Source organism: Malus sylvestris, chromosome 13 (assembly GCF_916048215.2).
Source record: "Malus sylvestris chromosome 13, drMalSylv7.2, whole genome shotgun sequence".
In the NCBI taxonomy this organism is placed as follows: domain Eukaryota; kingdom Viridiplantae; phylum Streptophyta; class Magnoliopsida; order Rosales; family Rosaceae; genus Malus; species Malus sylvestris.
In genome coordinates this window covers 11,976,114-11,989,556 of record NC_062272.1, presented here as the reverse complement: position 1 = coordinate 11,989,556, position 13,443 = coordinate 11,976,114, and the positions used below count along the sequence as shown (strand labels likewise).

Sequence of the window (13,443 nt, the reverse complement as noted above, 5' to 3'; positions counted from 1 at the left end):
CAGCGCTAAAACACATTGATTATTTGAAGCTTCTTAAGTCTTTCACCCAAATGTTCCAAGGATGACAAATAAAATCGAAAACAGAGAGAACGAGAAACAACAAGAGTTTCATCGGACTTGAGAAATCATCATAGATCTTGCCTTAACTCTAGGGAAAAGCCATACATAGAAATTATCCAAACAGATCCACAATTCCTTCACCCAAATGTTCATGCATTCATCAAATTACTCCCACCTAAAGATTTAGGCTCTAATCAAATCCTATTATTCATGCATTCATCAAATCCTCCGCATCAACAAAAATAAAATTCAGAGAAGTAGACTTACGGTAGCCGGCGAAGTAACGAATGTCGTCAAGGTCGGAGGATGGCTGGATGGGTGGTGGTGGTGCCGTTGTGTTGGTCGCGGCGGCGGTGATGGGCGTTCTCTTGAATGTCGTCAGAGTAGGGGTTCGAGGGATGGTGGAGAGGTGGGATTTTGAGACTCTGAGAGAGAGACTGAAAATCTGAAACTGATTCTGGAACCCTAGGTTAGAAATTAACGGTTCAGATTGCATGATAGGTTATCATTCAATCTCGACCGTTGATTATAATTAGAAACGGGTCGGTTGGGGGCCCCGTTTTTCTAAGGTTTAGGAACCGGCCCGCCCATAAAAAACAAAGGCCCAACCTGGCCCGTACCTACCCCGAACCTCCATTACCCGCCCCGAGCCGACCCGCGGTTCCTCTACCCGTTTGCCCACCCCTAGTAGAGATTCAAATGTTATTCAATTATTATGATTTGCTGGTAATTGAAATGTCGCTTCTCATGTGTTCAGTAAACTAAAGGAGTTAGGAAAGTGGAACATAACATTAGCAAATACAAATTTTCATTAAAAAAAACTTGCAGGAATAATCAGATCCATTAATTTTGAGTTTATTACAAATGAAAGAAAATACAACATTCACTCTTCAATCTAAACCTTCAATTACGTACGAGCCAAACATTGTTTTGGAAGGGAAAAATATATATAAAACGGATTAAAACCACACCAATATTTGAAGGCAAGATGATACGAGACTGAATAACACATGAATGCAGCAGCAGACAATGTTTAGTGGTAGGCATCCTGGTGCTCTAAGAGGTAGTTTTCAATCAGCTTGAAGAGGTGGGAGGCCTTCTCTTTGCCAGCCTTAACATGCTCCTCCTTGATCTCAACATCTCCCTTAGTGTGGTAGTGGCTGATGCTCTTGATGATGCAACCACTGCCGGAAGCCATCAACTTAGTCTCGTAGCAGATTTTTGTTGGAAGTTTGAGTAGAAATTTCCTTGTCCCACATTGGCCATTCCCAAAAGAGTTTATCACTTTATAAGGCTTTGTCCTTTAAAGAAAGTAATTGGAGTAATAGGCCTGGAGACTAAAATTGGGCTCACCCTTGGGGTTGGGCTTTGGGGTGTATTAATTATTTGGTAATTAATATATAATTAATTATAATTAATATATATTTAATTGTCAAAAGATGGGCCTTGGGCCTTGGGGCTCTTGGGCTCTAATAATTAAATTAATTAATTATATTGTTGGATTTAAGTCAACAATCTGTGATAATTTATATATGCTAATAAATAATAAATTATCACAGATTGTTGACTTAAATCCAACAATCTTGAAACAGAAAATAAATGGATCAACAATCTGTGAATGTGAATGGCGCTGTGCCAAAGTACTCAGAAAAGCCTGAGAAGTTCAAAGGTTTGGACTTCAAGAGATGGCAACAGAAGATGTTGTTCTTCCTGACAACAATGAATCTCGCTCATGTTGTTAAGGAAGAAGCTCCGAAGTCTAATGAGAATCCAATGACGAGAGAGACTGTCATGGCAATTGAAGCTTGGAATCATTCCGAGTTTTGTTGCAGAAACTATATCCTGAATAGTTTGGATGACAATCTCTACGACATTTATTCTCTGTGCAAGACAGCGAAGGAGTTGTGGGAATCCCTGGAGAAAAAGTATAAGATTGATGATGCCGGTTCAAAGAAATTTGTTATCGGTAAGTTTCTCAAATATACAATGGTGGATTCAAAATCTGTTGTATCTCAGGTCGAAGAAATCCAGAAGTTGATCTACGAACTGCATTCTGAGGGATGCGAGATCAATGAGCATTTCCAAGTTGGGGCGATAATCGAGAAATTGCCAACTTCCTGGAATGACTTCAAAATTTATCTCAAGCACAAGCGTCGTGAGATGAATATGGAGGATTTGATTCTGAGGCTACGTGTGGAAGAAGACCACAGAAAGGCAGACCGTTCTGGAGGGTTTGCAGCCATTGAAGCCAATGCGAATTATGTTGAGGGAGGAAACTCCAAGGCTAAGCCGAAAAAGAATAAGGCTCCTGCTCCGAAAACCAAGCAGTTTGTGCAATCTGCCCTTGCTCCTAAAGGCAAGAATCTGAAGAAGATTAAGGGCGCCTGCTATGTGTGTGGCAAATCTGGTCACAAGGCACAAGATTGTTATCATCGTAATGATGGAAATCATGGCCACGGAAACAACAACAACCATGCTAACATGGCAACCACCGATGAAGAATTGGCTGCTATTGTGTCCGAGGTTAACATGGTCTCAAATGTGAGTGAATGGTTGATGGATACTGGTGCTACAAAGCACATCTGCGCTGACAGAAATCTGTTCACAGAATATCACCCTGCTGCCCTTGGAGAAAAGTTGTATATGGGCAATTCTGCCACATCTATTGTGGATGGATATGGCAAGGTGGTACTCAAATTCACATCTGGGAAAAGTTTGACCTTGCTGAATGTGCTGCATGTTCCTGAAATGAGGAGGAACTTGGTTTCTGGACCAATTCTAATTGCTAAGGGCTTTAAACTTGTAATGGAATCCAACAAATTTGTACTTACCAAGGGTGGGATGTTTGTTGGAAAGGGTTATGTGGCTGATGGCCTTGTGAAACTCAATGTAATTGCCATTGATGATGCTAATAAAATAAATGTTTCTACTTATATTGTTGAGTCTTCTAATATTTGGCATGCTAGATTAGAACATGTTAATTTTCGTTCCATGCATAGAATGGTTAAATTAGACTTATTACCTAAATTCGAAATTGATTTTAATCATAAGTGTGAAACATGTACAGAATCGAAATTTGCTAAGCAAACGAGAAAGTCAATTCTGGAAAGATCAAATGAATTACTTGGATTAATTCATAGTGATCTTTGTGACTTTAAATCCACACCAACTCGTGGAGGAAAGAATTATTATGTCACTTTTATTGATGATTGCAGTAAGTATTGCTATGTTTATTTGATTCATAGTAAGGACGAAGCTTTGAATATGTTTAAGACATATAAAGCCGAAGTTGAAAATCAACTTGAGAGAAAAATCAAAGCACTTAGATCTGATAGAGGAGGAGAGTATGAGTCTACTGCCTTCTCAGATTTTTGTGCACAACATGGAATTATACGTCAAACAACGGCTCCATACACACCACAACAAAATAGTGTTGCCGAAAGAAAAAATCGAACATTCAAAGATATGATTAATTCCATGTTAAATAGTTCTGGGCTTCCACACAGTTTGTGGGGTGAAGCTTTACTTACTGCAAATACCATATTGAATAAGGTTCCTCTAAAAAAGATTGACGAGTCACCTTATGAGATATGGAAAGGACATAAACCCACTTATAAAACCCTCAAAGTGTGGGGTTGCTTAGCAAAGGTGCAAGTTCCGTTACCAAAAAGAACGAAACTAGGACCTAAAACTATTGATTGCGTATTCATTGGATATGCAAATAATAGTGCTGCTTATAGGTTCCTTGTTGTGAAATCTTCGATTTCTGACATACATGTTAACACTATATTAGAATCAGCGGATGCAGAATTCTTTGAGGATATATTCCCTTACAAAGAAAAGGAATCTGGTTCTAATACAAAGAGAGTTCATGATCATAGTCATGATGAAGCCTCTTCTTCTGGTGTCCAAGGAAATGATGTGGAACCAAGAAGAGGAAAAAGAATCAAAGTTTCTAAAAACTTTGGACCAGATTTCATTTCTTTCTTGTCCGAGAATGAACCTAGAACTTTTAAAGAAGCAATGTCTTTTTCTGAGGCTCCTTTATGGAAGGAAGCAATTAAAAGTGAAATGGAATCCATTATGGAAAATAACACATGGGAATTGGTTGATTTACCTCCCGGTAGTAAACCAATTGGTTATAAATGGATTTTCAAGAAGAAACTCAAGGCGGATGGAACCATTGACAAGTTCAAGGCACGTTTAGTAGCCAAAGGTTATCGCCAAAAAGAAGGGTTGGATTATTTCGACACCTATTCTCCAGTTTCTCGCATAACGTCAATTAGGACGTTAATAGCGATTGCGGCTGTATACAACTTTGATATCCATCAAATGGATGTAAAAACAGCATTTTTAAATGGAGAACTAGATGAAGAAATATACATGGAACAACCTGAAGGGTTTGTGCTTAAAGGACAAGAAAGCAAAGTGTGCAAATTAGTTAAGTCATTATATGGACTTAAACAAGCACCAAAACAATGGCACGAGAAGTTTGATCATACTTTGTTGACACATGGGTTCAAAATAAATGAATCTGATAAATGTGTCTACATTAAGGGTAATGATAAAACTTGTGTTATTGTCTGCTTGTATGTGGATGATATGCTCATAATGGGAAGCAATAAAGATGTAATAAACAAAACAAAGAAAATGTTGAATTCAAGTTTTGACATGAAAGACTTAGGTCAAGCCGATGTCATTTTAGGAATTCAAATTAAGAGAAATAGTGAAGGATATGTCCTTACACAATCCCATTATGCAGAAAAAATATTACGAAGGTTTGGTCAATTTGACTGCAAACCTGCTGCGACTCCTTTTGATGCTGGATGCAAGTTGGAGAAAAATAAAGGCGATGCCAAATCTCAACTTGAATATTCTCAAGTAATTGGAAGTCTAATGTACTTGATGAATTCAACTAGGCCCGACTTAGCTTATGCAGTAAGTAGGCTTAGTAGATATACAAGTAATCCGGCACAAGAGCATTGGGATGCTTTAGTAAGAGTGTTAAGGTATTTGAAAAATACACTTGACTACGGATTACACTACACAAAATATCCACCTGTTGTATAAGGCTTCAGTGATGCCAATTGGATTTCTGACACTACAGAATCCAAGTCGACGAGTGGATATGTTTTTACCTTGGGAGGTGCAGCAATATCTTGGAAATCCTCTAAACAGAAATGTATAGCTCGGTCCACCATGGAGTCCGAGTTTATAGCTTTAGACTTGGCTGGCGAAGAAGCCGAGTGGCTCAAACATTTTCTGGAGGATATTCCAATGTGGCCAAAGCCGGTAACGGCTATATGTATACATTGTGATAGTATGGCCGCCCAATCAAGGGCCAAAAGTCATGTATACAATGGGAAGTCACGTCACATCAGACGTCGACACAATACTCTTAAGAAGATGCTCTCCAATGGAATAATATCCATTGATTATCTGAAGTCAAAGGAAAATATAGCTGATTCTTTGACAAAAGGCCTACCAAGAGAGCAAATATTATTTACATCGAGGGGAATGGGTCTTAAGCCAATTCAATGAATCGAACTGGGCGGAAACCTAACCTAGCTGATTGGAGATCCCATGGTCTAGGTTCAATAGGCAAACTGGTTGAGTTTGATTCAAAAGTTGAACACACAACTTACCCATTCTTATGATAAAATGTGTGTTGTCTGTTGACGTTTGAGGGGTTATGTTTTATACATTTAATGACATTAATATCTTGTTATCAAGAGGAATATGACAGACTATTCTTAATTAATGTCACATATATAGGAGTAAATGGGGCCACATTTATGAGAATTGACATGGCTAAATTCTCTAAAGCTCCTACGAAATCCGGGATCTGTTCAGGGCCAAAATGAACACAACCGTATGAATTGACGTGTGGCAGCCATGATATGTGTGTAGCATATTGTCTTGGTTTACTACTGCGGTGAACAGTTCAAGATCTTCCACATCCACTGCGTCACCAAGTAAACCCGATATGTTTTCACTAGGGTAAGTTCAAGTCCAAAAGACACTTCACCCGATGCATATTATGACTATTCTCTCTCAGTTTTAGGCAGCCTAGTCACACATTTGCATTTACATTTGCATTCAAATGTGGGGTCATTGTTGGAGTTTGAATGAAATTTCAACTCAAATGTGGGGTATTGTTGGAAGTTTGAGTAGAAATTTCCTTGTCCCACATTGGCCATTCCCAAAAGAGTTTATCACTTTATAAGGCTTTGTCCTTTAAAGAAAGTAATTGGAGTAATAGGCCTGGAGACTAAAATTGGGCTCACCCTTGGGGTTGGGCTTTGGGGTGTATTAATTATTTGGTAATTAATATATAATTAATTATAATTAATATATAATTAATATATATTTAATTGTCAAAAGATGGGCCTTGGGCCTTGGGGCTCTTGGGCTCTAATAATTAAATTAATTAATTATTTTCGGAATTAATTAATTATTTTTAATTTCGAATTTAAATTAATTAATTATTTATTTTTTCCAACAGACTTATCTTTTCAGATGAAGTCTGAAGTGTGAAAACGCAGAAACAAAAACACCCATTTCAGCAGATGTCTCCCAACAGTTGCATCCCTTCCTTATACCTGTTGCGAACAGGTACAATCACATTATATATACATCCATCTGCATGGCATTTACAATATAGAAAAATCATAAATCTCCTCCTGCAATCTTAAACATCCTTACTGAGAGAACCACATTAATATTCGCCAGAAGTCTATTTTCCGGTGCTGGAATTTCTGACTTAGATCGTTGGATCCTGGTGGAACAGACGTCCGTAGAACTACAAGCACAGAGTAGGGACGAAATTTCTGTTTCAAGGACATTGCGGTACGCAAGCCTCGATCTTCAAGTTGTCTGTTTTATAATTCATATTCTAGTTTATATTCTGTTAGTTTATATTGCATTTATTATTTATTAGCATATATAAATTATCACAGATTGTTGACTTAAATCCAACAATTTTCTCAATTGTTTCGGATATAGCATCTCCCTCAATTACACTGTACTTGTACACAAGGTTGTCCTTGTCAACTCCATCGATTCTATGCTTCACATAGCTGTATGTGCTACCTTCACCGAAGTTGATCTTCTTAATGGTTCCAACGCCGCCATTTCCTCCAAGGATCTCGGTGCTCTTCACTGCCTGTGGTGCAATCTTGGGGATGAGGTTGTCAGCATCAAGAACAAAGGCATTGTACAACCTAGCGGGGGGGATGACGGAGGAGAACTCGGATTCGTATGTGAAAACACCCATGATTCTGAGATGTGTTTGTGAAGTGGGAAAATAATCAACGAAGAGGAAGTCTAAGAAAGAAAGATGATGTATTGGGAGATTATGAGTTGTGAAGAAGTGAGGAGGATGTATTGGTATTTATAGGCTGAGGCAGAAGGTGGATCAAAAGGTTTACGCAAGCTCCTAATTGTTTAATGGGTTTTATTCATCGTGGACGTGGGAACCATTACTTTTGTACAAGGAAATTTTGTATTGTAATCAAGGAAAGAACCATCTGGAAATTGAATAAGAAATGGCCAATTACTCCACGAGATGGACTAACCTCAATTTTTTCTTGTGCTTACCAATTAGTGCTTTAGAGATCACACATCATATTTTCTAAAACAAAGATATATTTTTACACTAAGGGGTGTAGAAAATAAATTGGTGTTAAATTTGTAATTCACACGTTCGAACCTAAGTTATCTTATTTACAATTAAAGAAGAATATTATTAGACCGTAACACTAAGTAATTAGTGTTTTAGAGATCATATTCTCCCCCAACTTAACACTTTGTGTCCTGTGCTGTTATATTTACTGGACTTTTCAATAATCCGACTTTTGTTGACGTATTGTTGGAGTATCTCTAATCATATTGTCTATTAATACTTTATGTACATTCACAACGGGCATAGTCACGGGTAGAGGACATAAGGGCATCTGAAGAAGATAATATAGTAGGACTGTGTATTTGGATAATATTTGTTACAATTGAATATTCCAAATTTGGAGATGTGAAAAGCCAATGAAAAATGACTGCCAATCAAAAGTCGACGCATTGCAGCCAATGTTGAATTGCAGGTCAAGTCATTCCTAAATTGAACCTCTGGAAGTGCATATACTAGTCGTGAGGCAGTAGGGACAACAATAGAACTGTACATTACGAACTTGCATAAACTGGTTGATAATCTACAGGCACAGCTATGTGGTTGTGGTGCGACAGCTAACTCAGGATCGTTACTTGGTCCTGTGGGCAATTTCCAGACCTGCGAATGGGGCTGCGCACCGGATTGCGTGACATGGTCTTCATGAACAATGCTTTGATTTTTGGACTGATGTAGGCCCTCCTTGGCTTGTTGATATTTTAATTTCGGAGTCTATAACTACTTAAATGTTCTGTTGTTGTCTTTGTTGGCTTGCTCGGTCTCTTTTCTTTCACTGGAATTTTTCCCAAGTGGCTTTTTCAAGTAAGGTTTTTCAGAGACCCTCCGTCGAAGCTTACCCTTTGGACTATTGTATGTTCTGGCGTTTTTCTCGCCCTTGGTTATAAAATGTCACTCTTTTAAAACATTTTAATAAATTAAAACTTGTTCATATTTGTGGTTTGTGTTCAAATGTTTTGTTTTGGCTTTGTTTTGATTAATAGAAAAATAGTAATAAAACGTTACAATTGGAATCAAATTAAAAGATATATTGATATTTTTGTAATATTGTTCATGAAATATTAATGAAAGTCTTGATTCCAACCTGTAATAGTGTTGGCACAAATTATGATCGGTATGAACCTTTCAGAAATACTTTGAACAAGTTGCCCTTCTTAAAGTTTTGAGCTTCTTTTGGTCGGAAAGTTTAGTGAGCAAATTTAAAGGGACATCAAAAGATAAGTTTGGTTTTTCCTCTTTTCTTTTTTTTTTTTTTTTCTGGAAGAGGGATAATAAAGTGATGGTGGGCCCAAATTTAAATCTAGTTTTTAGAGCAAAACTACTTGTAAATCTTTTGAAAATGTAAATGGTGAAAGAACTTGAAGTTCTGCTATAAAACTAATTAATAATAGGATAATACTTGGATACTCACCAGAAAATATTCAATTTATTCACTCTCTTAAGTGACCTAATAAGATACAAATATGTGCCAATTTTAAACAATTTGATATACACACTAGTCCTGTAACCAAACATCCTTAACTACGTAACCAAACATCTGACTCCCATTTCTCTCATCTCGCTGTCGTTCTCTCCTCTCCCATGACCGTTCATCTTCGAACCAATGTTGTTGTCGAAGAGAACGATTTCAGGTGGCGTCGTCGGAAAAGAGAGACTTTGGGGGTGTGTTGGAGAAGAGTAGGGTTAGGATGGGCTCACTTGAGAAGAAATAAGCATGCATGTGTACAATGGAACTAAATTCGCGCCATAGAGTCGATTAAATAATGTACAAATATTAACTTGACTGGTTGCTTACTAATATTCGGGCTCTTTCAAATAAGTCCGCTCTTAATTAATATTATGTTGAAGTTTCAGAAACACTAATGTGACGACATTCTAAACCAATCATGCGACCCTATTTGAATAAAACACTTGGGAACGAGCAACATTGTAGTTTCATCGGAGTCCTTATGTTGATCAAAGAGTTCAGAACTTCAGATAAGAAATGAATCATAAAGGGAACTTAGATTTATTCTAGTCCAAAAAGATATTATTGAGTCAGTAGTCAACAGAATTAACACACCAGCTCTGCTGTAATATTCCGATCATCTCGTGTTAGAACATTCTATTAAAAAAATTCCACATTATTAATTAGCACACCAGCTAGTTGTATTAAGTTGGAATATACAAAATCAACTTCTAGAGATGCCTTTCGTTGAATAAAATGTTCACAATGGGAAACTAAATACTGTCCAATTTTCTCTATCCATAGGGGTTCACATTACACAACAGCCCCTCACCAATAACCTATAAATACCACCTCCATATCTTCCACCATCAAATACCTTCATTATCAATTTCTCTTTTCTTCCTTCACATTTCATTCTTACTTTGATCAGTTTCTAAGCTCTCAATCATCACCATGGGTGTCTTCACATATGAAACTGAATTCGCCTCAGTCTGCGCTCCTGCTAGGTTGTACAATGCTCTTGTTCTTGATGCTGACAACCTTATCCCAAAGATTGCTCCACAAGCAGTTAAAACTGCTGAAATTCTTGAGGGAGATGGAGGTGTTGGAACCATCAAGAAGATAAGTTTTGGTGAAGGAAGTGAATACAGCTATGTGAAGCACAAGGTTGATGGAATTGACAAGGATAACTTTTTCTACAACTACAGTTTGATTGAAGGAGATGTCATTTCTGATAAGATTGAGAAGATCTCTTATGAGACTAAGTTGGTGGCTTCCGGTAGCGGTTCCATCATCAAAAGCACTAGCCACTACCACACCAAGGGAGATATTGAGATTAAGGAAGAGCATGTTAAGGTTGGGAAAGAAAGGGCCCATGGTTTGTTCAAGCTCATTGAGAACTACCTTGTGGCCAACCCTGATGCCTATAACTAAAACCATAGATCTACATATGATTCTGCATGCTAAAAGTAGGGAAACAAATTTTCTGTCCTCTCCTTTTTTTTTTTCTGTTTATTCAGCCGTGTGGCTTTCGTTTTTTTCTTTTGCTCATACAAAAGCAGTATTTATTTGCAATATGGAGTTATGATTCAAGTGTAATATTGTATTTGATTTTAATCTCAAAAAATGAAACAACATTCGATTACTTTTATACAAAGAACAATCACCTAATTCTTTTTAGTTAGTTTATGATTGAATATCATATCAAATTCATAGATATTCGGGTTATATTGTTTGCAACGTAACCACCACCATCAAAGTTTTAAAAATGTAACTGTAGATTCAATATCACCTATAAACGTAACATCAATCTTCATTTTCTACAAGAATGTCATCTTTTTTGTCTATAACGTACCATTTTTTTTTATAATTATGCAAATTTGAAATATTGTATAACCAGTTCCATTACCATACTTTTGAAAGCTCTCATAATGATATTATGTGGAGAATGCACTAATTTACATCCAAAAATTGTCTTGGCAGAGACAACATTACCTTACAATGCATACCATGTGTTTATTGAAAGGCCTATGTGGGGAATTTCATTGTTTGGTTCTGTTGGTTGATCAGGTACGTTTGGTTATATTTTGTAAATAACAATTAGGTACGTTGTACTAGTTTAGGTCCGAAGTTTTGTAGGGTCTATTATGTTGTGACTTCAATTTGGTTCGTTATATAGTTTAGGTCCCATAAATTTGGTACGACCAATTTGGTACGGCTCATATGTTTTATGTTTTAGTTCATTAGGTCTGGTAAATTCGGTACAATCAATTTGGTATGGTTCATATTTTTTATGTTTTAGTTCATTAGATCTAGTATATTTGGTATAGTTTGTATTTTTCATGTTTTAGTTCATTAGGTTCAGTAGATTCGCTACAGTCAATTTGGTGCTTATGTAATTTTTATGTTTTAGTTCAGTAGGTCCGATATTTTTGCATTATTGATTCGTTTGGCCTCAGACATTAGTTATGATTTGAAAAACCTAATGCTTTTCTTCTTTTTTTTATATGTTTGAACCCCTAAAATAAATGGCACTTAGTATGATTGTCTAGCTAGTGGTATTTCTCTTCACTTGTAAGTGAGATCTCTTAGGTTCGATTCTCACCAAAGATAAATTTGAAGCACATTATTACTAGCTCAATGTGAGGCTTAGCTCGATCTCTTAACTCCTTACTGTAGATAATATCATTTGTCAATAAAAAACAATTAAGGTAAGGTTTGGTACTACTTAAATTATTTTAAAAGCATGGATAAAAATCGTTCGAGTAAAATTTGTGTTTGGTAAGTTTGCTTATTTACAAAGTCACGGGTCATTTTAAGCAGAAAAGTAGCAAAACGAGAGGGGGGAACATAAACATGATTCTTCTTGAAAGCAAAACTAGAAATACAAGAAAAAGAGGGAAGTGATATAGAGCCTAACCCCCCAAAAAGGTATAAACCTGCAAAACAAGCTTTGAAACGCCAAAAGAAATAGGTAAAATATAAAAATAAAATCACACGTTAGGATAGCAGACCTAACATGTATGGCGTGATGTACATTAATTTAAAAATCGAAAATAAGATTAGCTAAGAAAATTCGTGTGCAAGAAGCAAGAGCCGCGGATGAAGATGAGTCATGCCAGATGAGGCAAGCTCTTAAATCATCATCATGGGTATGTTTAACTCATGGGCGTATTTATGGTATGAATTACCAAATGGTTTACAAGGAAAACGAAATCAGAGTTTTCATTTCATCACTTTATGCTATTATGTGGTAGAGATTCAAATGTTATTCAATTATTATGATTTGCTGGTAATTGAAATGTCGCTTCTCATGTGTTAGGTAAACTAAAGCAGTTAGGAAAATGGAACTTAACATTAGTAACTACAATTTTGCATTAAAAAAAAAAAAAACAACAACAACAACAACATGCATGAATAATCAGATCCGCTATTCAATCTTCAATCAAAACCTTCAATTACGTACAAGCCAAACTCTGTTTTGGAAGGGAAAAAGATATATAAAACGGATTAAAACCACAACAATATTTGATGGCAAAGATGACACGAGACTAAATAACACATGAATGTAGCAGCAGATAATGTTTAGTTGTAGGCATCCTGGTGCTCCAAGAGGTAGTTCTCAATCAGCTTGAAGAGGTGGGAGGCCTTCTCTTTGCCAACCTTAACATGCTCCTCCTTGATCTCAACATCTCCCTTAGTGTGGTAGTGGCTGGTACTTTTGATGACACAACCATTGCCGGAAGCTACCAACTTAGTCTCGTAGCAAATTTTCTCAATTGTTTCGGAGATAGCATCTCCCTCAATCACACTGTATTTGTACACAACGTTGTCCTTGTCAACTCCATCGATTCTGTGCTTGACATAGCTGTATGTGCTACCTTCGTCGAAGTTGATCTTCTTAATGGTTCCAACTCCGCCATCTCCTTCAAGGATTTCAGTGCTCTTCACTGCCTATGGTGCAATCTTGGGGATGAGGCTGTCAGCATCAAGAACAAAGGCATTGTACAACCTAATGGGGGGGGGGGGGGATGACGGAGGTGAACTCGGAATCGTATGTGAAAACACCTATGATTCTGAGATGTGTTTGTGAAGTGAGAAAATAATCGATGAAGAGGAAGACTAAGAAAGAAAGAAAGGATGTATTGGGAGATTTTGAGTTGTGAAGAAGTGAGGAGGATGTATTGGTAGTTATCGGCTGAGGCAGAAAGTGGATCAAAAGGTTTACGCAAGCTCTTAATTGTTTAATGGGTTTTAT

The 13,443-nt window shown here is 37.0% G+C and overlaps 2 protein-coding genes and 1 pseudogene across 2 annotated transcripts; 1 reads left to right on the top strand and 2 right to left on the bottom strand.

Moving 5' to 3' along the window:
* Positions 1-851: 851 nt before the first annotated feature.
* On the bottom strand, positions 852-7,418 carry LOC126595605 (major strawberry allergen Fra a 1-3-like). The gene is made up of 2 exons (XM_050261888.1): positions 7,046-7,418; positions 852-1,282 (listed from the first exon to the last, which is right to left on the bottom strand). Exons 1-2 carry the CDS (start codon positions 7,334-7,336, stop codon positions 1,094-1,096), a joined length of 480 nt encoding a protein of 159 aa, XP_050117845.1. The 5' UTR covers positions 7,337-7,418; the 3' UTR covers positions 852-1,093.
* A 2,627-nt stretch (positions 7,419-10,045) lies between these two features.
* On the top strand, positions 10,046-10,848 carry LOC126595604 (major strawberry allergen Fra a 1-3-like). The gene has a single exon (XM_050261887.1). The coding sequence runs from the start codon at positions 10,140-10,142 to the stop codon at positions 10,617-10,619; it is 480 nt and encodes a 159-aa protein (XP_050117844.1). The 5' UTR covers positions 10,046-10,139; the 3' UTR covers positions 10,620-10,848.
* A 1,747-nt stretch (positions 10,849-12,595) lies between these two features.
* On the bottom strand, positions 12,596-13,443 carry LOC126595245 (major strawberry allergen Fra a 1-3-like; annotated as a pseudogene).